The following is a 25,913-nucleotide window of genomic DNA, read 5'->3' on the forward strand; positions in this document are numbered from 1 at the left end:
TTTACACCAATGAGTGTGTGATATGAAAGAGATCTGTTCCATTTTACTGTTAGATCCTTATAAGGGGATATACTTCTCTCTGGCTAGCAGAAAGGTTCTGTTCTGTTCCAAAAGGAAAACATGCTGAAAGGTCACTTGTAGAAAGTCCAATAGACTTCCAGGGAAATCACTATGACTTTACACAGTGGAAAACACAGTGGAAAACACTAGCATAATTTAGCTAGTGATCTTAACAGTTTTAAGATACTCTTCATAAGAGAGAGATATAATTAAGAGCAAAATTTACTTTTTTAAATTAGTAAACACAGGGCTTTATCAAAGACAAAGCGTAAGATTACATTGAATGCTGAAAAACCATTGAAATGTTTTAATATCAGACACTTAGAGATTTCACAGCTTCTATAATGCAAATCATTTCTCCTCAATTCCTTCATTCATTCGCTTGCTTGTTGGCAAGTGGGCAAGAACAAATTCAGCAGTTGTTAGCAGTGTCAATGAGCTATTCTTCCTCAAGAAAATAGCTTTCTTGTGTAGGGCTTGGAGTGAGGCATTTCTCTCTTTTTCTCAGCTAGCTTAATATCAATCACATATTCTCTTCATGTTTGCTCAATAATACAAATTCAATTCACATTTTTTTCTTGCTATTTGCCATTGGGAGAGTGCTTGAATTCACTTTGTGAGTCCTATAGCATCTTCATCCAATATGCCAATGTTAGATTCACAATGCTAGGAACAAAACCGGGACATCTGTATACAGTGGTACCACTGTACTACAATGGAACATTTTTTCCGTTGTTGGTGTGAATGGTTTTCAGCTTATTTGACTCTTGACAATTGCCCATTGCGTTTGTCAAGAGAAGAGTGGCACCTTTGAAGGAACGCCTACTGACCACAGTCGCACCAATTCTCCAGTAAACAAGACGAGCGGAGTGGGGCTTTTACAGCACATTCCCACACATGCTTATTCGGAATATAATAATAATAATAATAATAATAATAATAATAATAATAATAATAATAATAATAATTATATCCCGCCCATCTGGCTGGGTTTCCCCAGTCACTCTGGGTAGCTCCCAACAGAATATTAATAGCACGGTAAAACATTCAAAACTCCCCTAAACAGGGCTGCCTTCATTAGTTGAAATGAGGCTTATTCCTAAGTAAGCGGGGGCACGATTGCATCCACCACCTAACGATATCTAGAAGGGTACTTGTTGTGTTAAGGTTGCCACCGCAGAAACAGCGTGGCGCGTGAAAGACAAATTTATTATGACATCAGCGCTTGTGTGAATTAAACGTCTGCTTCATCCGATGCAATGGAGCATAGTAATCAAGTGTCAGAAACACACACACACGTGTAGATGCTGGAGTTCGATGAGAACGAGCTGAGCTGAGAACGCGCAGCTGCCTGAGGCGATTCAATCAGAGCTTAAACAAGCGCAGCGGGAGACCCTCCGAGGGCGCGAAAGATCCCCGGGGCTGCGGCTCGTTTTGAGGCGCGAAAGCGGCGCAGACTCCGACTAGCTGCCGCTCCTGGAAGCCGGGGCGCCGCCGTCGCTTTCTTGCCTCTCTCTTCCCGGCTGCCCTCGGGGACACAGGCAGGCTCCTCCCGCCGGCTGGCTGGCGCAGACGAGCCGCTTCCAGAGAAAAGGAGAGCAGGCGGCGGCGCAGTCGCTCGCGGCCTGCGGCTCCGCAGGTGGCTGGCTGGCGGGCAGGAGGAGCAGGAAGCGCGGCGGCGGCGGCGGCGGCGGCATTATTGGCGGAGGGGAGGCGCCAGGGCCGCGGCAGAAGCAGGCCGAGGGAGGAGGAGGAGGATGGCGGCGGCGCGGTCGAGGGGAGACTCGGAGCAGGTCCGCTACTGCGCGCGCTTCAACTACCTGTGCCTCAAGTTCACGCTCATCACCTACTCCACGGTGTTTTGGGTGAGTTGCGAGGGGCGGGCTGGCGGGCGGGCCGGACCCCTGTCAGGACTGAGGCGGCAGCTCCTATGGAGTAGTAGGCTAGGGTGGAGCCGCCGAGCTGGGGCAGGCAAGAAAGAAGAAAAGCGGGGCGACGAGCGAGGAGCTGCCACAGCGGGGAATGGCCCTCCGCCCCCGTGCGGGGTTGCCCCAGGGGTGCCCTCCTGCTGCGTTTTGTGCTTTTTTCTTTTTTGCCCTCCGAGCTCACAGAACCGGGGCCACCTGTTAGCGACAGGTGTGCTGCGATGCGGGTAAGGCTGCTGGAAAGAAGCACCAGGAAACGCGCCGGCCGGCCGCAGTGTTTGGGAATCTGAGGGGTTTTTGTTGTTGTTTAGGGAGTTGCGCACAGACAGAAACCACACACACACTTCTCCGAACTCGCCGGGGCGGTCCGCCCAGTTGCCAAGGTTTCCAATCCCACCCAGTGACGGGAAAGCAAACAGTTCGCTCGATAAGCACGTGCTTTTATTTATTTATTTATTTAGTTACCGGTAGTTAGTTAGTTAGTGGGAGGCTGTTCTGTATGGTTTAAAATAATGTCGATTTCAAAGTACTGTATGTAACGGAGGAGACCATTCAGGGGTGCGGTGAGAATAGTTGGAGCTTGACTTGTGCTGTGAAATTAACTGTAGGCTTTTGACTTGGTAAACTAGTGCCCTGACTCAGTCAGGAAGCAAAAGGAAAAAGAAAAGAGGGATTAAAGTGCTTGTGGCACCTGCTGCCTTTCTCTAAAGTGATCATATGCTAGCAGTGGCTGTTAGAAAAGGCAGGGTGGTATTTCCTTGTCATCTCCTCCTGCCCTGAAATTTCCTTCTGGTTCTGTCAAACCATTAATCATAAAATAATTCATTTTTGCAGTAAAATTCATTTAAATAGAAATATTCTCTGAAAATGGTAGATAGGCTTAATTTTTTGTGTTGTCATGCACCCATCATTCTGCAACCAACATTTCAAACATACAGGTTTGTTAAGAAGTGCAGAAGAAGATAAAAATCTCACATTTATATGGCCTGCATAGTTCTGAGTTCAAAGTCTCAATTTTTGCTTGTGGCACACCCCACATTACTAGGGAGGCAAATTTTAACCTATTAGGAAACATTTAATGAATTAATCACATGGATGAATTGATAAGAGCTTGCAGGTCTAATTCAAATGGACTGTTTTGTTTACATTTGCCACCATTTCCTTCCCTTTCCTTTTCTCTCTCTGCTGTGTTGAATATAGACTAAACGCCTTGGGACAAGGATCTGTGTGTGCTTGTTCTTTGTAAAACACTTATTACACAGTTGCAGTGTTATACAGGGTGAGTCTTTTAAAAGAGGCCCTGTGGAACATGTGTAGTCTGTATCCACGGGGCTTCTTTTAAAGGACTCATCCTGTATGACTGACTGAATAATATTCCTCCCGATAATGACTTATTCCAGTAAAAGCTCCAAGCTTTCATGCTATTTGAAAGACAGTTCAGCTGTCACTTTGGATTGTATTCATACTTATACTGGATTAATTAGGCATTAACACATGAGGATCTGGATTGGGCATAATGTTCCCTGTTATGAAAAATAGTTTATGAGGAGTGTTAGATCCACACACACTTCTCTCTTCTTCTGCACTGGCTTTGGTCTGGAGAGCCTGGTTTGTTTAAACTAGAGTTCCCTGTTTAGATGAAACAAGAGACTGTGGCTTAATGTTAGTTTACTAACCAGTACAGTACAGTACATTACTCCAGGGCCAGGAATTAAGCTAAAGATGAAAAGAGGGGCTTTAGTTTAAACAAACCAAGATGTCTGCACTGAAGAGGACTTGCAATGGGAGGGGCAAAAGAGGAGCATAAGGTTTTGACACTCGTTCTTGGCTTCATGATTTATGAAGCTAGGAATAATTACCGTAAGTCTGAACCCTTACTTTGTTCATTATTGTATCTTCATATCTGTGACTATCACTCAATCAATACACACCACTTAATTAACATGTAGCTCAGTTAACGCATAATGCCCAACCATGATTTTGTGACTGGGAGTACCTTTGCTCTTATTCCCTCCCCTCCTCCACTTCCTGAGTTTTTCTAGCTCACATTGCTGTGATGTCCAAATTGGCACGTTATGATTTGTGCTAACCTCCAAATCATTAGTTTGCAAACCATCTTCAAACCAACGTTTCAAATTCTGTTTAACACCATGACAAACTATGGTTAGTAAACATCAGGAAGTAGATGGAAGAGGGTAGCTTGTGGTCTGTTGGTGAACTATTGGCCAGTTTTGGGTGAACCACCTAGTTCAGGTGTGGGTAAAATTTGTCCCTGCAGGTGTTGCTGCATTCCCAACTCCCATCATGCTTGCCATTGGAGTTCAACCACATGTGGTGGCTCAGAGGTTAGCAACCCCTGATCTTGCCCCCTTTAAGTTGTGTTGTTGGGTTTCTTGCAAAAAATGCTTGACTAAAATGCATTTTGATCTCTTAAGAAAAGAGTGCACCTTTTGAATCGGTTCATTGTGCTTTCATTGTTTAGAGGACTTGCATTCTGGATCTCTTGCTTTGTAAATATGAAATATTTTGGTGGACCCCTGGGCTTTTTAAGAAAAGTAAAACAAGACTTGTCTTGTGGGTATAGTTAGAGGCTTTCATTGGGCAATAATGGCCTGCCTCAACAGTGAGTAAGCTGAATGAGATGAAAGGTTAGGTAGCAGCTGCTGTGTCAAAATATTGTTCTGTTTCACTGAAGTGAGTTGAAGAGGTCATTGGGGTCATGGAACTAAACTTAAGATCCAGTTAAAAGTGTGAATGTAGAGGCCTTATAATTGTGTTTGTGCTTGCATTGTAGCTTCCTGTGTGTTAATTATAGGAACCACTGCCAGATAATTCCAGTTTTCATTAGCATAATTCTACCTACATTGGGGGATGGAACTTGCCGATCTGTTTTATTAATAATGCCAAAAATCATTTTAGACATATTTTGGCTATATATTTTTATGGCTCAAGTTTAGCTGGAACTGTTTGGATCTTCAGAAGGTGGTTTAGAGGATCCCAGGCTGATATCATCTGAAGGATTACTCACTTTCTTCACTTTAGGCATCACAGCTAATAGATCCTCAACTGAAATACCACTGAAGGTTCATGCTGTTCTTTATCCTTATGGGGAAATTCCTTACTTGCGTGTGATACTAGCTGATTTCCTATTTACAGTTAAAGTTATCTGTATTCCAGGAGGCTAGGATGTAGGTTCCTAGTTCCCAGTTCCTTATTATTAGTTCCCAGTTCAACAGAGAGCTACTTGAGCAGCCTAAACGAGGAACTGAATTTCATAACATCTTGGCACCCAAATGAGATTTGGGGCTACCTTATACCTTACATCTCCATGGCTGGGAGGCTGTTTCTTTCAAGATACAGCAGGGACATGTAGGGCCATTTCCCTGAACGTGCAAATACCTAAGTGTGGGTGGGGGCAGGGACAAATGTTTGGGCCCCTGATGCTGCTCAGGATGACATGCACGAGGCTTTTGAAGCGGGGCTTGTTTGTGTGCCCCTGCCTCCCATCCACAGATACAGAGTTTGCATATTCTGAGAAATGCACAAACATGCCTCCTTATTCTCTCGGGTCAAAAGCTTTGCTTTTGCACAACACACCATGCCACCCAGGTCATTAAGTGTCACTTCATGAACAAGGAGCCGTTCTTAGCTTTATGTTCTAACCCAGTGTTTCCCAACCAGTGTGCCTCCAGATGTTTTGGGACTACAACTCCCATCATCCCTAGCTAGCAAGACCAGTGGTCAGGAATGATGGGAGTTGTAGTCCCAAAACATCTGGAGGCACACTGGTTGGGAAACACTGTTCTAACCAGCTCACATATTCCCAGGGAGGCTGGCACTTCTTTGTATAATGATGCACACATTCCTATTTATGGATGAAGGCTTCAACCAAAAGTCAGACTTTTCTAGAAAGAAGCGACTTAAGAACCTCAAATGGAGAGGCCTCTCCCAGCCAATACACTTTTGTCATAAAAGATTGGTGAAAGGATCACTCCTTCTTTCCCAGTTTACTTTAAACTGCCTTCTTTGGCATTTTTCTTCCTCAGAGGAATTTTTATTGAGGGAAAAGAGACCTTTTTAAAGCTATGCTTATTTTTAACTTTGATAAATGCAATGGTTTATATTTCTTAGAAGTATATTTTGGCACTGCGATTTTTATATACAGTATATATAAAAAAGGATTTCCCCTTAGTTCCCCGGCTCCCTTGGTTATTTATGGGAGAAATTCTGAAGCTGTGAGTGTGTTGAGATATGGGAGCTCTAAAAATACAATTCAGGATTGGTCACTTGGGCCATATGGAGACAGGATCTTTCACCCCAGAGCTAATGGCACTGTGGGGAATATTTCCATCAAGATCATGGTTGAGAGGAGGGGAGGCTTAAACATCCCCATGTGCTGCAGCCCTGACAAATTTAGATACTGTATTAATATTTATTAAATCATATTCCATTTGCATTGGATGATCATGTTGTAGCAGGGATAAACTGACTTTCTCTCTTCTAAAATGCTGGGTAAGAAGGGTGCTGAAAATAAGTAGACACACAGTTTTAAATATTTTCATAAGCTTGAAATAGTCTTTAAACCTCTTTTGTTGACCAGCAGCATTACAATTTCCATTTTTAAGTTCAGAATAGAGTAGTTGCTTTGGAAGATGATCATCAGGCATCCACACAACAGGACCAGTCCAACAAAGTTGATGTTGAAGAACCATTGCTTCGACACTGGTGATCTTTGCTTCTTCCAGTACACTGGCATTAGTTCGTCTGTCCCGATTGAAATGCAGAGTGTTTGAGGACTGGGACATTCACAGGGAAACCAAAATGCTTGTTTACAAAGCTATTGTACTACCAACCTTACTGTATGCTTGGGTGTCCCTATAAGGCCATTAAGACCAGAGTGTAAGACTACCTCGTGCGCCACTATTATCAATAAAAACTAACATCGAGTATTGTGGCACTTTAAAGATTAACACAATTATCCTTTTCATAAAATGATATTGTTTTATTAGTATGAATCTTTTATGAAAGTGGCATAAGACTTTTGGCTGAAGTGGACTAACACGGTTAGCCTTCTGGAAATTTACAGTATCAGTGATATCGGTTCGGCTACAGAACAGTTCCATAATGTTTTGGTTGTGACATATCCTGACATATCCCATAATGTTTTGGTTGTGACATATCCTGTTGGAAATACAATCTGCCCCTGATTTAGGGACCAAACAAGATAATGCTGTGTGCTTGATGCTTCCAGTTTGCTGTACCTGGTTTAAGGGTTTTTGGTGTGTTTTTTTAATCAATTCCACCTTTCAAGATTCCTGCTAGTTTGTGCTCTGTGAAATAAGCAGTAATTTGATTTTCTCTTTTTAATAAGTCAGTTTAAAATACAGCCATTGGTTTTGTTTGGAAAACAACTATAACAAACACTCTCTTTCTTTCTGTTACAGTTGCTAGGAGCGTTTGTCTTAGCAGTTGGCATTTATGCAGAAGTTGAAAGACAGAAATATAAAACCCTTGAAAGTGCCTTTTTAGCTCCAGCCATTCTTCTAATACTCCTAGGTATTATAATGTTCCTCGTTTCCTTCGTGGGTGTGCTGGCTTCCTTAAGGGACAACTTATGCCTTCTTCAAGCTGTAAGTACTTTTATATAAGTAGGAGTCTACTTGTAACCCGAACTGGATGTTTATAAAACTTATTTTGTTCTCTATTCTGTAAACAGCTTTAAGACAGCTTAGCTAATAACTTCCTTCTTTGGATAAATAGCAGAGAGAAAGGAAAGTGCAAGATGGATTCTAAATTAACCAGTGTAAATGAAGTTGTCAAAGGCAAATGCTTTACTTTAGTGGCACTTAATCATGGTTTTAGAGAAAATGTGAGGGCAACTGAAAGAGCCTGCTTAAACAAAAGTAAAATTTATGTAAGAAAAATGCAATGTAAATTCAAGCATATAAAATGTTGTTCTATATTTAACAAATATTTAACGTGTTTACATAGCTTGATGTTAAAACATAGCTGCCAAGTCTCCCGTTTTCCCCAGGAAAACCCCTTTTTTACTTACCTTTTCCCGGTGGTCCTCCGTATCACTTTGTCTCCCATTTTTCTCCATTATTTTCACCTGACGGCGGCCATTTTTTTCTTTCCGATTTGCCCTTCTATGGGCACAAAAAATGGCCGCCGCCAGCTTCAAAAGTCGCATTTACGCATGTCCGGAAGTGCATAGACGTGACTTCCGGTGTTGGCGGCGGCCATTTTGGTGCCCATAGATGGGCGAAGCGACACCGGAAGTTGCGTCGGCACACTTCCTGACATGCGTACGAGCGACCTTTGAAGCCGGCGGCGGCCATTTTGGGTGCCCATAGAAGGGCAAAGCAACACCGGAAGTTACATCGACGCAACTTCCGGTGTAAAATGGCTGCCGGTCCCGGATTCTGCAGTCCGGAACTTGGAAGGTAAGTGTTAAAAGCAGAGTCAGGATAAAATATTTTCATTCACAAAATGTATTTACTTATTATTTAAACTGAAGTCCATTGGTTTACTGCCTCCAGGTTAGCAGAGCAGGTTTCTTTCACAGCATGTATGCTTGAACTTTGTCCATCTACATGTGTTTTTTAATGTGTCATATTTTTATATAACGTTTATTAATGAAAAGAACCCCTTGATCTAAAGTAGCACCATGATTCCTTTTGGGGGAGAACCAGTGATCGACATTTTCACATCAACAGTAAAACAATCAATATGCATAAAAAATCAATATGGAAATTAAATTTAGAGAAATGTTGAGAATGAGAAGTAAGCAGCAAGAATTAATTAACACTATTGGCCCACTAGTAAGGATATAGACATAAATGTTTGGAAGGAGGACCAGATTTAGCCACAAGGGGGGAACTGTAGAACAGTGAACTGAGATATGAAATCTAGGAGCTAAATGGCACCTTAAACCTAGATTATGAACGCAAAAATGGAATGTCTAGGCATACTTTTTTATAACTAAAATACAAAGCTAAAAATAAATGAACTGTAGCTAAAATATTATGTTCATTTTTCACGTGGTTTAGTCCTTCCCCTACCCACCCCCCATATATTCTAAAGAGGGTCTCTTCTCCAGTCTTCAGAGAGTGGCTGGCAGTGGGGAGGCAGAAAAAACTCCTCCTTTTCTTCCACTCTGCAATTTTAATCTGAAATCTTAGGTGCAGTACTGTGCCCAGAGCTCAGAAAATACTTGCGCTAATGAAATTCCCTGTCGCGAAATGTGCCTAGAACAATGGGAGTTTCGAACAGTGCTGTAGAATGTATGTTAATTGTTTCAATATACATTTCAGGAATAAGGGATAGAGTACCTTAGTTTGAAATCCATAACATTCTGACCTGATGCTGGTTTGGCAGGAGGAAAGCGCTACTTTTTATGATTTGAAATACATGAAACCCACAACTCACACACGTTTAACTTGTGCACACCCAGCTTTATGTGCATGGCAATTTAAAAAAAAAATTAAAAAGGGATGGAGATGGGGCAGGATTTCAGGGGAAATGACTTTGACAGTCCCACCTGCTATTGAACCCAATGGATTTTGACTATACACGATTTTGGCTTTAGGTGTGATTCCCCAGGATGTAACTGCTGTGTAACCTGTGGGCTTACTGTAACTGAAATATTATATTACAAATCTGTATAATATTTTTCCATAAGATAGTCTCTTAGATGTGTATCATTGTATTAGAAAAGTACCACCATTTCAAAGGAAAATTAGTCATTGGTAGCTAACATGGACTAGATTATAGCAGCTACATTAAAAATTCAAAAATAAAAAATCAAGGTGAGTGTTTGAGAGGTTGGAAGAATTTGGCAGTGCCGGTCCATGGACAACTGCAGCCTGTGGTTTTACCCTGTAATTATATTTAGACTTGCATTTAGACTTGTGTACAAACATCCTCTTCCTTATTAGAAAAGCAACACAGATGTTCAGTTGTGTCCTACAAGCTTACAAATATCCTAAGCTGTATACCGGTACTTCTTGATAGAATATAAAATTGCTCTTAAGGGACTTGTGTGTCTTTGCCAAATGGCGACTCTTCCAAATCGGCTTACTTTGAATGAATTGTGTTGATGTGTCCAGAAGGGCCCACTTTTTAAATTGCTTAAAAATACTGCCATCTCATTGCCAATAATAACCTACAAAAATGAGCTCCCACCCCACCTTCAGGATATGCAAAAACATGATATTCTTTGGGGGTTCCTGTAAATACTCACTAGCATGCTATCCTGAGCTGTGCTGCTTGTGAAATGAGAGACTTAGCGAGCAAGTGAGAGAAAAGGAGAGTGGTATGGTGAACACAATGTGATCGGCATATAACAAGGAAACATATTAATTTTATTAACAAAGAAATTTAGTGCCATGCAAAGCAGGGCATTTATAAACACCTGCAGAATGCACTAAAGAAAACAGTAAATGAGAAGATCCTTAGTAATACAGATAATTCCACAGGAGGACAAGTTGCTGAGGACTCATTCCCCTTTGGTTTGGTGTCTTTGGTGATTTGCTAGGCAAAACTGCTGGATGTGAGGAAAGAGGAGGGAAGCCTTCTTACTGTTCCCTTTAAGAACCAGGAGTCAGCAGTGGAGGTGGGGTGTTCCACTGCCAATCTCATGTATGCACATGAATCGATGATCACAATAGTAGAGCAGCCCACCTGCTCTGCAACACTCAGTCAGATGTTTATTAGAGTAAGCTGACCAAGGAGACGAAATGCAAAGTATAAGCAAAGTATGAAACCAATGATTTTTATAATGACAAGCTCAGAACTAAGAATCATAGCAGGCCAATGAGATGTTACAACATTCGGAAGTGTATTGATCCCCTCAAGGAAGAAACTTGGAAAGTTCTCTGAAGATCAGTTAGGAAACTGTTTCGTAAGTGAATATATTATGTGCAATCTTCTGATTAAACAACAGAAAAAGAACTGATGAGAGACCTTTTGGACCTCTGAGAGGTCACACAGAAAGCATCTACCTAACTAAAGGGAACTAAGTTTTGAAGTGAAACATTAAGATGGGCAAGTCAAATAGTTGTTCTGTACTTCGGCTTCTAGCAACTATGTGCTTGCATGGTGCTGGCTGCAGCCCCCCCCCCCCCAATGCCACAAGTGACCAAATGTAACAGGGAGAAGGCCCCTCCCCATTCTGTTTGTCAGATTGTGATGATTTGCATTTCCCATCTAGTGAATTGCCCTCACCAGCCAGTGCTACTGGGGAGAGAAAGAAAAAGAAAGAAAAATAACACCCCTGACATTAACCACTCAGTAAGCTTCACTATATTCAAATGTCTGAACAGGTATCCAAACAAAATGGATTTTGTTTGTAAAAAGTATGTTTGAATGTAGCAAGGGCACTAAGGTCTTCGGTCCATTGCGTAATAGATTCTAATCTAAAACATGAGTGCTGCACAGAACACAAGAGAGGAGGAGGATGAAGGCTTGGGGACCTGACTGTTGTGCCACAGGTCTGCCTTCATCTCCTGTGCTGTGCTGCTGCTGCCGCCTGCTGCTCATCCTCCGTAGTTGAGAGGCAAGATCACCCCCAAGGCACATGGCTCTTTGCAGAGTAGCAGTGCGTCATTTACAGCAGTTCTAAAAGTGGCTTAATTTCATTGGAAGTCATGAGTCATGATTTCAGCTCTGAAGATTTTAGATTTTGTATGTTTGCGTAATATTTTTGAAATTCTTTTGCAGTTCATGTACATCTTGGGTATTTGTTTACTCATTGAACTAATTGGTGGAGTTATGGCCTTGATGTTCAGGAATCAGGTAAGAAAACTGAAATATTCAAGAAAATGCACCTTTTAAAAAAAACTTCTTCCCATTCGTTATGGAAAAATGGAACCAGTACTCACTTATCTCAAAGCAAAATTACTGATTGTTATGGAAGGGTCACAGAAGATCATGTAGTTGAGTGGCAAGATTGGAACAAAAGCAGAGCTATGCAAACACCACTATAAATAAATAAATAAAATTGCATTCTGGCACTTCTGATTCTGTGCCCTAAACAACTATGTAACTTACAGAAATCAAGCAAATTTTCATAATTTCTCTTACTTTGTATAATTTATTCTGCAATAGTCACTATTACCAGCTATAGGAATTCTTTTTATCCTTCTGGCTTTTCAGCGGGTGTTTTCCACAGTTCAAAGTGTATGTTCGTTACCTTAAAGGCAAAAACTATTACCATTAAAAAAAAAGAAATGAGATTCTTAGGAAGTTAAATTCAGTGCCTAATACCACATTATATGTTCAATAGGCTGTGAGTTTAGTTTATTTGTATGTTGTTTTTCCGTAGTCAGCTTTGCCCAATGCAACTCATTAAGTTATCAAAAATACAACATGTGGGGGAAATCCAGTTTGTTACCAAATATCAATATCAATAAATTCAAGTAATGCAAAAACTTTTCAACCAGAATAGGATAAAATCAGTATTACAAAGAAACAATTAGACATAAACAGTATGTATGAATGAAGCTAGTAACACACTTCAAGTGCTGTTATTGTAGCACTCCTAGAGTCCACACAGGTCTAAATACAGTTCAGAGGGGGTTGGGGGCTGGGGGCTGCTATTCACAATGGGCTCCCCTTTCTTTCTTCCAGAGGAGACTTAGACAGCAGCAAAAGGGAAGTTCCTGTTAAGGGCCAGTTGGTTGAATTTTTCAGGCTATAAAGAATCTTGTGTGTTACTGTAGTAGGAAATGAAAAAAAGAAAGATGGTCTTCCCTTCCAAAAAGAAGGAAATATGTACAGTATATGATGCCTTGTACTTCCTTCAGTATTTTCAAAAGACACCCATAATTGGATATTGGCAAAATGAATATAAACTGAGGCTAAAAGTTTGGTAGCTAATCAACGAAAAATTCTGTAATTGGTTAACAACTCTAACATTTTGTCATAAACCGGGAATAGCTTTGAGTGTTGCCAGAATATAACTTCATAGTGCTTTAGGAAGATAAGGATCAACAAGTTGTCTTTGGCAGTCCGCTATCCCTTTGAAGCTTCCAACCTGCCTGCTGGCCTTGCATGTGTGCAGTAGCATAAATACGATAGAATGAGACAACTTGCCTCTGGCTGGATACGAGCACAATATATAGGCATCAAATGTCACTCAATACATTATTGCTTAGATTATGTTATATAAAGTTTCTTTTTCAGTATGGAGAAACGCAATAACATTTTCAACATGTCAGATTACCTTGTTCAGAGATTTTGCAAATCAGGCAGCGTGGTACCACTGCAGCTTCACACTGGCTCTCTGCCTGTGGACTAACACGGTACAGGACATTTAGGCCATAATCCTGCACACATTCACCTGGGAGTAAGTCCCATTGAAGTCAGGAGGGCCTACTTTCTTCTTGGAAGACATGTATCACATTACTCCCATGCCTTGAGAAAAGACTTAAAACACAGTAAGTTGGTGAAAAGGTTGTATATGTTAAAATATAACAATCAGAAGAACTGCGAAATAACAGCCAAATCAAACAAATGTGAGCAGATGAAGTTAGCTCAGGTGTTGGAGGGCAACCTCCCTTCTCACATTCTGTGGGTCCCCAGCCAAGGATTGGAATAAACATCCCTCCTTGCTAGGTGAATCATGAGCTGTAGATGTGCCTCAAGCCCCACTGTTCAGAAGCTTTCATCCAGGCATGTAGCTCCAGTCCAGAGAGCACTCAGCAGCCCCTCTAAAGCTTCCTGCTTTGGGTGATAACTCATGGTTGTTCCCTGCCTAAAAATGCCTCATGGTAGCAGTCAACTGTTGTTTTAATTTCCTTCATCAGCCTGCACAGAATGCTTCAGAGGCGATTGGTTTCTGCTTGTTCGCGTCACACACAACCGCTTGAAAATAGCTCTTGGCACTGGCCGATGGACCCCATTGACCCAGCGAGGGGCAGGAATATCATAACTGATTCTGGAGTGCGGAATATAGCTCCCCCCACCAAACCAAGAGAAACTGCTTGACCACATGGGAGAACCCAATTCGAGTCTCTTCCAAAGTGAGAGGGAGAGAGCAGACTTGTTAAACACTGAATACTGTTAGTAGAAGAGGAGAACTGGACAGCAGGTTTTTTGCAAAGAGCAAGAGCAGTTCATTCTGCGTAGTGAGAACTTGGAATTTCAGCAGCAGCATCCTTAAAAGTCCACAACTATTTTTAACTTGCCTGAGCATCAGTTCTACAAGGCATGGATAAAGACTTGAGAGCCTGCCCAGGCATAGAAATTCCTACCTGCAGCACTGTAATGTCCCTTCTTAACTTGTAATAATGAGGCATATGCTCATTCTGGCTAGGCCCAAAGGGTGGAGATGTAAATTACTTCCTTCTCCCAAGCTTCTCATTTTACAGGTACCGTGTTTCTCATATTATAAGACACGTCTTATATTTATTTTTTCCTCAAAAAAACACACTATGGCTTATTTTCAAGGGATGTCTTATTTTTTCCTCCTCCTCCTACCGTGGCTGGCATTGCTGCTGCGCCTATCACTATGTCTTATTTTCGGGGTATGGCTTATATTCCTTGAATGCTTAAAAATCCTGCTATGGCTTATTTTATGGGTATGTCTTAAAATATGAGAAACGGTAGGTTTCAGTCAGCTTGTTCCAAGTGCTAGTAAGCAATTCTGAGCCATTGCTGTTTTGAAGTAGCGTGGAACTTGGTGTTTCCTCTTGCAGCATGAGCTGGCCTGACAAGCCTGTTTTGTCTCTAAAGTTGATTTACAAGCCTTCTGAGTTGCAAAGGCTTGTCTACCTTGAATGTCTAACTTGGGGAAACTGATTGCTTGCTACTAATAGTGAAGCGAATAAACGTTTATTGAGATAATAGGGACCCCTTCACACACTTAATAAATTTTCAGTTATGATGTAGCTTCAGATGCCTTTCCTCAAAGCAGTATTTCTGTAGTGTGAATATTGCATTTTCCCACCATCATTCAAACTGAATATTGTGTCTATTTGAAAAGGTATGATGCACCAATGGAGACAGGATTTGGCCTGAGCAGAAAGAGATCTTGGGCCTCGCAAGTTGATTTTATTTAGAAGAACTTAGCCATTATGGAGTATATCCTGCTATTAGAATGATACTCATGTGGGAAATAGATATTTGCTGGTTTGTTTGTTTGTAAGAGGGACCCAGGTGGCGCTGTGGTTAAACCACTGAGCCTAGGGCTTGCTGATCAGAAGGTCGGCGGTTCGAATCCCTGTGACGGGGTGAGCTCCCGTTGCTTGGTCCCAGCTCCTGCCAACCTAGCAGTTCGAAAGCACGTCAAAATGCAAGTAGATAAATAGGAACCGCTACAGCGGGAAGGTAAACGGTGTTTCCATGTGCTGCTCTGGTTTGCCAGAAGTGGCTTTGTCATGCTGACCACATGACCTGGAAGCTATACGCCGGCTCCCTCGGCCAATAATGCGAGATGAGCACGCAACCCCAGAGTCGGTCACGACTGGACCTAATGGTCAGGGGTCCCTTTACCTTTACCTTGTTTGTAAGAACCATTGTATACTCCAGCATTAGATATTGGGGACAACTGTGCTGATTTGGGCCCCACATTGTGGGTGCCCAGCACGACTTGCCCCCTGTCCACACTGTGACATCATGATGCACATGCCATGACATCATGGTGCACGCTGTGGTGTCATGATGTCATAGTGCTGGGCAGGACACAAGCTCCAGCGGCACGGTGACTGGACTCCTCCCGCCAGAACACACACACACATACTCTCTCTCTCCCCAACTCCACGCTCTCTTTCACCCCATGCTTGGTTTTCTGCTCTTTCTCCCACCCACCCTGCCCGAACTCTGTGCTCTCTTCCACCCCAACTCTACGCTCTTTCACCCCTAACTCCACACTCTCTCTTCCCCTCCTGCCCGAACTCTATGCTTTCTCTCCCAGCCACCCCCGCCTGAACTCAGTGCTCTTTCCATGGGGCATGGAGCCTGCGTGCCAGCTCCTGCATTTTGCGGGTGCCAGCCCCTATATGGGAAATTTTCTGGGTGCTTGGGCATGCAGGCCCCTGGGGAGATAGTGCCTATGGTAGGGGCATATGCAATCTTCAAATAATTTTCTGTGTGTGGGCAAAGTGGAGGAGAGCTTGCTGGTACCCACCACTTGTTGAAGAGAGAGATTACAGTCTCCAGGTTGGAATGGTATAGTTGGAGAGTTTTTAATCTTCTAAAGCAGTAAATATTAAGGAAAATTTCCAAATGCTACAAAATGGGCATTGGAAGGATGTATTATTTGTTACTTATGATACATCGCAGGCATTGTCCAACATTAAATAACCGTATTCCACGCAGCAATGTGAACAAGAGGGGAAATCCCATTTTCCCATTGGCAAAATACTCCAGTTGGTATGCTGGGAAAATGCAAAAATCCTGTAACAAAGCCACTTTTTTATTAAGTTAGTTCTGTGGATCCTACATAGTGGTCTAAGTAAGATGTTACACATTTATTGCATGAAAACAACTATCAAACCATAAGCAAACATTTGCAGGAGTAGGTTCAGGTTTTCCTACAATTTTATATATTGACAGGGCCTAATATCAGACTAGTTCTTGCATATTGCTTATTTTTAGGGCTGTCAATCAGTTACACATTCTTGACCCATAATCTGCCTTTGATAAATCATTTAAGTATTCTTACATTAATTTTAGATATCATCATCATCTTTTTAAGATTCCAAAGGAAGTGTGAAGTTTCTCTTTCATTTCCTTTTGTAGCAACTTATCAGAACTAAGAGTCTAAAAAGCATAACATTCATTCTCACCCCCACTGCTGAATAGACTTGTTAAAACCTGTTGCCAGTTATATATTGATGGTATGTCTGCATGCTTATACTTTTTTTCTTTTCAAATTGTGTATGCTTGATCTTCCTTAGTTTTTTTCTTCTTTAGACAATTGACTTTTTAAATGAGAACATCCGAAGAGGGATTGTGAATTACTACGATGACTTGGACTTCAAAAACATAATGGATTTTGTTCAAAAGGAGGTTGGTTTTTGGATGTCAAATTAATCAAACAGTAGTAGGCTATTCATTGATCCCATGTGCTACAATATAGCAGTAGCTTCCAGCTATTTGCTGTTCAGGTGGATGTGTTGGGGTGCTCAATGCTGGGGTGGCTCACTTGCTGACAGTGGACCTGCCACCCACTGGTGGAGGCTGGCAGAGCTGGGCAGGGGCATCTCTGCTCTATTCAGACCCCCTCCAGCATGGTGAGTTGGGGGTTTGGATGGCTCTGTTAATTGTTTACAAATTTTATGATTTAGTTTCCATACAAACATTTTTCAGGCACTAAGGTGTTTGTCGGAACTTGAAACCCTTGCTGAGGGAAATAGGCCATTGAGAGTTAGAAATTGTTTTGAACCGCAGCTGAGTCTTATGCCATCGCATGCTTAATTGACTCATTGGTTTGTGTTGAAATACTTACTGGGTTGCCTTTGCCTTGAGCTACAGAAACGTTAAATGAAACGGAAAAGTTGGATATTTGTTAACATACAGAGAACAGCATGTGTATAGATATATAGATGAAAACCTCCCAACATTTAAAAGACAACTTTGACTTTATGGTGAAGATTTTGGACACAACCCAGAAAGAGAGGTTCTTTTGGGCAAACTTAATTGAAATGAAGGGAGGTGTGCATAAACATTAATGCTCATTTCAGTGAGGCTTGCTCAGAAGACCATCATGGTGATTTGTGTTTCTTACAAGATTTTTTTTTTAACGGGGCAGCCTTCTTAAAAAAAAGGTCAGGAAGAAATTGTTTTAGGCGTGTACTAATTCATAGCTTTCCAAGTCTCCCTTTTGTTATACACAAAGTTTTAGAGTTCTCGTAAGTATCTGGTTTATCCTTGTTTAGGTCCATGCCAATGAGAAGTTTAGTTAATACATTAATGATTGATTAACAGTGTTTAGTTTTCTAGTTCTTGTTTTATAAATGAAATTACATTAGCTATTCTCTTTTACTCTGTAATGGTACTGATAAAATCTGGGACAATTCTTTGGTGTGTAGTCAAAGCTGAGAAAATTAAGATACAGCAAATAGAAGCTGAAGGTCACAAATGATGCAAAGGAAAGTTTAATCAATCATTTTATGATGCTTATTGTAAATAGCTCATCAAAATCCAAATGTTTTTTGAGGCTGACCTTCAGGAATGTAATCATCAGCAGATCTCCGCTTTTGGTTTTGGCTGTTTTGCCTGAAGGAAGATGCTACCTTCAAAATGTATGGGGATTTCATGATATTTTAGCCATTAAATTAAACACACACACACACACACACACACACACACACACACACACACACACACTACACAGTATTCAGATCTTTGGCTAGATAGCTGCTCCCCTTTTTGTTCCTATTTCAACCCTAGATCAGCCTTTCCCAACTTGGTGTCTTCTGGATGTTTTGGACTATTAACTCACATCAGGTCCAGCCAGGGCATCAGGTTGGGGAAGGCTCCCTTATATAATTTGGGGTTATCAAGTGAATAGGGATTGCTTTGAAATCTGGTAGGATCAGGCCTTGAGACCTCCTCACAGAGTTCTTTACAGGCTCTTCCTGCCCCAGAATAGAGCTGCAACCAATATACATTTCGGTGGTTTTGTGTTCCATACATTTAAATTTGTCATTTGTAAATAATGTTAGGCACCTCCACACATGCTAATAATAATAATAATAATAATGAGAAATTAGGACATGAAGCCTCTGTAATAATCACGATGTTTTTTCCTTACTGATAATAAGGTTCTAAATTTCTGCAACAAGGATTTGTCTTTGTGTAACACCTTTTCCCCCCTCTTCAAAGTTCAAGTGCTGTGGTGGTGAAGATTTTAAAGACTGGTCAGAAAACCAGTACCATGACTGCAATGCCCCAGGACCACTAGCTTGTGGAGTTCCTTACTCTTGCTGTGTCACAAACAAGGTAAAAGTTATTTATTATTCTGGATTAATTTTGCATTTACCTGTTTGTTCCTCACATTTCACCAAATGCTTTTTTTCCCCATGAAAGAAAATCAGTCTGGCAAGCTAAAATGGCCACCAAGAATGGAAAACTGTACATGGAAGGGTTCATTATGTGATTCATCTTGCTTGATATGATCTGTGCACACTTAGACGATGTGTAACAAATGGTAATCAAGTGTACATTTCCCCCGCACAAAAGCAGATCACCCATAAACAACCTTGGTAAGGATAACAGAAGCTCTTTCAGTACAATTTGCTAAAAGGAAAAGTTCTAGGAATCATTTTTAAAATAAATTAGTTTGTGTTGATTTTCTACAAATATTTTAAGTACTGGATTCCCCTCCTCCCTAATATTTTTTGATGCAAATGAAGAATTGGATCCATTTTCTTCTGGGCTGTTTATGGAATGAAAGATTAATTATACCATGTTACCTTTTCCTGACCAATCAAAAATAACCATCAAGAAATGTATTTCCAAAGAAAGTCTAGTAACAACATCATATCAGTATGATGGAATAAAAAGCTTAACATTTGGATGAATTGAAAAATTGACATCGCACTGAGATTTTGTGACAGAGAGGTTGATAATAGAATGTTGTTTAGCAAAATATTGTTTCATCTCTTTTGTCATTATTACCAAATGAAACCAGTAATGTTGCTATAAATAGTATTGGCCTTTTTAGGTTATAAGAGAACATGTTACCACATATATCACAGAACAGTCATTGAAATCTTGCAGCACTGTCTTGTTAACACTCATTTGTCTGCAGGATGCCACACCAGCAGTCTTTAAAAAATAAATCAAGATGAATAAATCTTAGCTGCTTGACATGTTTCCAAAACCAACTTGGCTTTTGCACTGGAAAAGTACAGACGTGAGCAGTAATTAGTCATTTACTCTCTGGTCATGGAAAAGTACTTTTAATATGTGAGGGCAGCGTCTCTACCTTTGGACAAATTTCATGCAGTACATAAGATTCAGATACTGATACCTAGGTGTAAGCAGCTTTCTATCACAGCCAAGCTTGGGGCAGCCCGCAAATTTGCTTGCCAAGGAAATTTTTTGGGTCCAAGCATGTTTATGTTCTGCCATCTCTGGCATGGCACTGCTCATAGAGCCTAGGAGGGGGGTGCCTGGGCAGGGTCTGCTCAATTTCTCCTTCCACAGGCTATCAGAGCTTGACGGGACTAACTCCCATCTGATAGGAAGGCAGGAATGGGAATGACCTGACTCAGTTCAATGGCCTCCTCCCACATCTTAGCAGAACAGAGCCAAGGGTCTTAAAATGAAAAGTTGGCAGCCCTATGTGCTACTCCCATATCCTGTAATTGCTTGAGCGGTTCTGCAGACGGACTGACCCTGATTAAAGAATGGTGGAGGCTGTTTTGCTGCTCTGCGAATGAACAGCTTAACTCCCCCTCCAACCCCCTTGCCTAGTTCTGCAGGTGTTCAGTGTGGTAGATCCTGAAAGAGCTTTATCATGTATAATGAGATAAGAATCCAATGTCTCTATTCAGACCAGGTCTCTCCATGGTTTTAAGTTTGGTAATAAGTTGCAATTCAGCAACTTCTCTTTCCAGTCTATTTCAGAAACTTCTCTTTCCAGTCTATTTCAATTACAGGTAGGTGTTGGTCTGCCATAGTCGAAACAAAATAAATAAAATCTTTCCAGTAGCACCTTAGAGACCAACTAAATTTGTCATTGGACTTAGTTGGTCTCTAAGGTGCTACTGGAAAGAATTTTTTAAATTTTGTTCAGTCTATTTCAGAAATTTTTAGCCATCTCGCCCCTTGTTTTTTCCTGTAAGACCAATGGCAGTCATTAAGTCATCAACAGGTTTACCACACCTATCAGCCAATCACCCATTCCCACCACCCTTCTGAGTAATACCCCTCCCCACCCTCTCATTATATATATATATCTATGGCAGACCAACACGGCTACCTACCTGTAATTAATGCTTACAGTCACTGTTGTTTTCCAGTTTACTTACTGTACTGTTTCAGCCCTGGTAAAATGAAGACATCCAAATATATACTTATTACTTCATAGTTTGAATTATCCAAAAATTGAAAATAAGCTATATAAATATATTCATGTCACACAGTACTCATATTGTGAAATATGTTTTTTTTCCCCAGACAGCAGTTATCAATACCATGTGTGGATATAAAACTATGAACGAAGAGGTAGGAACATGTATTTCCCCCCCATATACAGTTCAGCTTTAAGCCATTTGAAATGATCTACTGTTTTGAGATTACAACTTGCAGTCTTGATCCTTGGGCTGTGTCTCACCATCAAGCATTTCTGTTGCAGACCAGAAAAGGAAAACTCTCCATGTCTTATTTGTTCCTGTGCTGTTTTTTATGCCTTTGCAATCCACAAATGCCAATAAGAGCATGTGTATGATTTGTAAGGCTCCAGTTATCTTCATTACAAATAGATCTGTTTGTGGGCACACCACAATCTGCTGTTTAAGGCTGAGGTAAACAGATCTACTTCTGAGTAAATGCCCAAGCAACAGGGTTTTTGTTTTTTTAATAAACACATTTTCTTTGATTTTTTTTTATATTGTGGGTAATTCTGCAGTGAGGTTACTGCTGACTTCACTGGAACAAAACATGGATGCAGGATGAATTGGCTGTTCTTTAGACCTAGCATGTGAGTAACAGCTGACACAGAAATACCATTGCGTTCACCAGGTGGAATTAAATGTTCTGTTAAGGCTGTTGTTGCATTTGCAGTGTGCATTTCTGCTTGCCAGATGAAATAGTTTTCCCCCTTTCCTCCCCTGTTTTGGGGGTTCTCCTGAGCCAAGCAGATCTGAGGAAGGTGTAGGGGTCACTTGGGGGACAGTGCCATTGGGGTAGGAAGACTACTGGTAGTTGTGTTGACTCCCACTAGTGCCAACAACTGATTTGAACGCAGACCTGTGTCTCATGTGGTTGGTCTAGTAATGTTGGCCTGAAAAGAGGAATAAAATAAAATAATAATAATAATAATAATAATAATAATAATAATAATAATATAATATTTATACCCCACCCATCTGGCTGGGTTCCCCCAGCCACTCTGGGCGGCTTCCAACAGAAAAATAAAACACAGTAATCTATTAAACATTAAAAGCCTCCCTAAACAGGGCTGCCTTCAGATGTCTTCTAAAAGTCTGAATGAATTGCTTGCCATCTCTCCCATCCCTTTGCAGCTTAAGATTGGGATAAGATGTGACCAATGGAACTGTAATAGCAGCTTGAACTCGAAACTACATTTATTTAAAAATATGTACTCTTTCAAACAAGGCTCTAGGGCTCTCTCAGGGCACCTAATGTTATATAAAAATCGTTTAAAAAATCCAATTAAATCATAATGCAACTAGTGTCATCTTATAAACAAATCATTGGCAGTAAACTGCCCTGGCTGGAGGGGCAGTCTCTTTTGAGAGGCACTGCAGAAAAATCCCTACTCTTTGGCAATAGTCTGGACTTTGACAAAGAGGGAATGCGAAGCAACACCCACCCAGATGATCTCAGTCCTAGTATCTGGGGAGGCGTAGTATATGGAGTAGACATTTTCAACCTGCCACATAAAACCCACTGAGATCCCAGCAGTAAACTCTTTGTGTAAAATTCAGTGGGGCTGTTAGCATTTAATACAGGGCACATGTTGTCTCAGTAGACAAATCAGACTGTTTACTTAAAAGTCTCTGTTGTTACTTTACAGCGCCTGAGTGTCCAACACGTGATATATGTGAGAGGATGCACAAGCGCTGTACTGATTTGGTTTTTGGACAACTATGCCATCATGGCTGGCATTCTGCTTGGGATATTGCTGCCACAGGTAAGGCTGGCAAGACACTAAGAGGAAATATTCAGGACAAGGCCTTGGCTCCTTCTTTCCTTCGTTGGTTTGTAAGACACAGTTTGCAGCTTTGATGTGTTACATGGGATCAGTTGTTTCCTATATGTGTTTTGAGCTGTCAGAGAGGGTGTCAAACTTCTGTTTTTCATTGGTCAGTTTGCAGTAGAGATGAACCCCTTTACAGTGTGGTTCGTAAAGACAGGCAGTAAGAACTATGAAACGTAAATGCTTGGGTATATGTCATGCTAGCCACATGACCCGGAAGCTGTCTGCGGACAAACGCCGGCTGCCTCGGCCTATAGAGCGAGATGAGCGCCGCAACTCCAGAGTCGGACACGACTGGACCTGATGGTCAGGGGCCCCTTTACCTATATATAATTTAGTCAGTTGTAAAAATGTTTTCCATGGTATCATTCATAAACGATTTCCAAAAGTTGTAAGATTATATATATATATATATATATATATATATATATATATATACACACACACACACACACACACACACACACACACACACACACACACATGGTACGATATGTTGAAAGATTGCAGTTGGCAAGGGTGATCGTGCCCTGTTGAATTAGTGTTTCCGAACAAAATATTTGTAGAAATGGCAAACATTACACATCAAACTATATATGTTACACAAACATTACCTCATTTAACAAATTGGGAGGGAAAGGGTTTACAAGCCCTCCTGTTTTCCTCTCCTTCCTTATTAAAATGCTATTGCATATCTCCTCTGAGAAAGTATAACTCCCATGATTTTGGGGCTTTCCCTCATGGCATGCTAGCAGCACACCAGAGAGGGAAGGGAGAAATCCAGGGGGATTCCAGACTGCAATTGAACCCCCCCTGAAAATACTCAAAGTAATTTGGGTTGTACAGCTGCAGTTGATTGGGAGGTTTTGTGCAACAAACTCTCTTCCCCCAGAACCAGACTTTTAAAAGTGTTGAGAAGATGCACTGGGAAATATAGAGTAATGCGTACTTTGGCATAATGTCTTCTGGAAGCAACCCCAATCTCTCTGCTTTCTCTTCTCGTGGCATTTGGAGCCCCTCTCCCACTTCCTCTGTGCCATCTAAATTAAAGAGGAGGGGAGGAGGGCTTAGGAGGATTGTGATCCTGGCACCGATAATGTTTTGAGGATTGGAGTGGCTAGGAGGGAGGGAGATTTCTCAAAAGTAGCTTGGAAAATGTCAGGGTTTTTTTTGACCTCTTGGGAAATGCCTTGGCTGGCTTCAAAGCCGTTCCATTTAGGTTTGGGGAAGGCTTGCTCTTGTCTAACCTTTGTCAAGAATCTCTGTGATTGACTTCCTGGGGGATGATGCAATTATATTCAAGCATCCATCCTTTGGATGGTGTAGCGATTCATTGCTGTCAAGTCTTGCTTTTCTGAAAACACTGGTTTTTTGTGTAAAATTCATTAGCTTAAGCTAGAAAAGGCAGGTAGGGACCCATACCTCTCATGTTTTTAGTACTTTGGGCACTGTGCAAATCATGTGTGACTCTCCTAAAGTGTGAAGTGCACCAAAGTGCAAATTTCTGCACATTCAGAGGTATGGGTCCATACCTGCCTTTTTCTGAAGGTTTTTAAGGGGACAAGTGCCAAATTTTAATATGCCTGAGTTATCGACACTTGTTGCTAGGTGCACGTTATAGAATCGGAAGGGACCTGACCTCAAGGGCCATCTAGTTTACCCCCTGCAGTGCAGGAATCTCAGCCTGCATCCTTTGATATCTATGCCTGAGTACAAACTTTTTAAACTTGGAAATCCCCCCAAATGAGCAGGAATCGTAAACTGTTAGTGAATGGTGCTATTCTGATCATTCTCGTCACTTTATTTTGCAGTTCCTTGGGGTTTTGCTGTCTTTGCTTTACATCACCCGAGTAGAAGATATAATTGCAGAACATAAGCTTAACGAGACTCTGCTTGACGGAGGGAGACGGAGGGCGGACATTGAATTTACTAGCGCTGGGTGTTGTATGTGTTTTCCTGAGTGATCCCAGGTATTCCTTTAAGAAAGACAAATGGCTAACATCCCTTTGCATTGTGCCTTGACTGTAGTCAGAACTTAATGTGATTTGCAAACAATAGTCCTTAGGAAACAAACCTCCCAATTCTTTCCAGTCCTTGATTAATTTATTTTTCTGCTTTGAGTATTCTTTACAGTTTCACTGGCTTTGAGCTTGAAATGTGTTGTCTCTTGTAGCATCTGAAAATCTAGCCAGTTTCCTGCTTTACGGTAAACAGTATAGCTAATCTGGGAGGAAAATGGTTATGTAAATTAATACAATAATTATTGTAGCCAAACTGACTATGTACAAAGGCTGCCTATGTTCCCTATGCAAGGATGTCGCTAACAACATAAAATCATCTTTACTTCTTTCTATTTTTTTAGTCATTTTCAGAACATGGTAAGATTACCAATGCAGGTGGCACAATCTCAAGTTCACTCTAAAAGCATCTTTTGATGACTTTCCCACCTCAGAACGATGGTTAGCTTGAAGTAGCTATTTCCTAATTTTTTTCCAAAGGATATTTGCTACTTTGTTTTTTATTAGCTGACTGAATTCAGGCTTTTTAAAAACTCAAAAGTTTTGTGTAGGTTCTTTTTATTTTCAAGACTTGGGTCCTATTATTTTGTGGGCATGTTCAGTTTTGGGTGGAAGCCTGTGTAAGTAATACTTACCTGTCCAAATTGTGTCATTTTATTGATTCCTAATGAAGTATGTTTTTAAAGTACTGTGCAATCGTTTTGATGCTGCTGCTTATGGGTTAGTGAAAACACTGGAGGCCTTGATTAATCTTTTGTGCCTTTCTACTATAAACCACTATCTGGATTAAGTCAGATATGGCAGCTTGCTTTGATGACAATTTAATTTCCTAATTTATATATTTTTGTATGATATTTGGTATCCCTGATTAATCTGAGTCCTGTATGTATTGTGATGTACTGTATTCTTCCTGCCTATTGACTGGAATTCTGGTGTGTACAGAGATGCAATTCTTTATATAGAAAATAAATTTTATGATTTTGTAAAAAAAGAAAACAGAAAATATTTTAT

The 25,913-nt window shown here is 41.0% G+C and overlaps 1 protein-coding gene across 2 annotated transcripts; it reads left to right on the plus strand.

Moving 5' to 3' along the window:
• Positions 1-1,360: 1,360 nt before the first annotated feature.
• Positions 1,361-25,905, plus strand: TSPAN15 (tetraspanin 15). 2 transcript variants are annotated; one of them, XM_035137400.3, is made up of 8 exons: positions 1,361-1,925; positions 7,430-7,615; positions 11,709-11,783; positions 16,905-17,000; positions 18,819-18,935; positions 21,120-21,167; positions 22,702-22,818; positions 24,696-25,905. In XM_035137400.3, exons 1-8 carry the CDS (start codon positions 1,818-1,820, stop codon positions 24,846-24,848), a joined length of 900 nt encoding a protein of 299 aa, XP_034993291.1. In that variant the 5' UTR covers positions 1,361-1,817; the 3' UTR covers positions 24,849-25,905. The 2 variants fall into 2 exon arrangements, with proteins under 2 accessions (XP_034993291.1, XP_088525666.1); XM_088669540.1 differs by lacking the exon at positions 1,361-1,925 and adding an exon at positions 1,978-2,212.
• The last annotated feature ends 8 nt before the right edge of the window (positions 25,906-25,913 follow it).

Source organism: Zootoca vivipara, chromosome 5 (assembly GCF_965207765.1).
Source record: "Zootoca vivipara chromosome 5, rZooViv2.hap1.1, whole genome shotgun sequence".
In the NCBI taxonomy this organism is placed as follows: domain Eukaryota; kingdom Metazoa; phylum Chordata; class Lepidosauria; order Squamata; family Lacertidae; genus Zootoca; species Zootoca vivipara.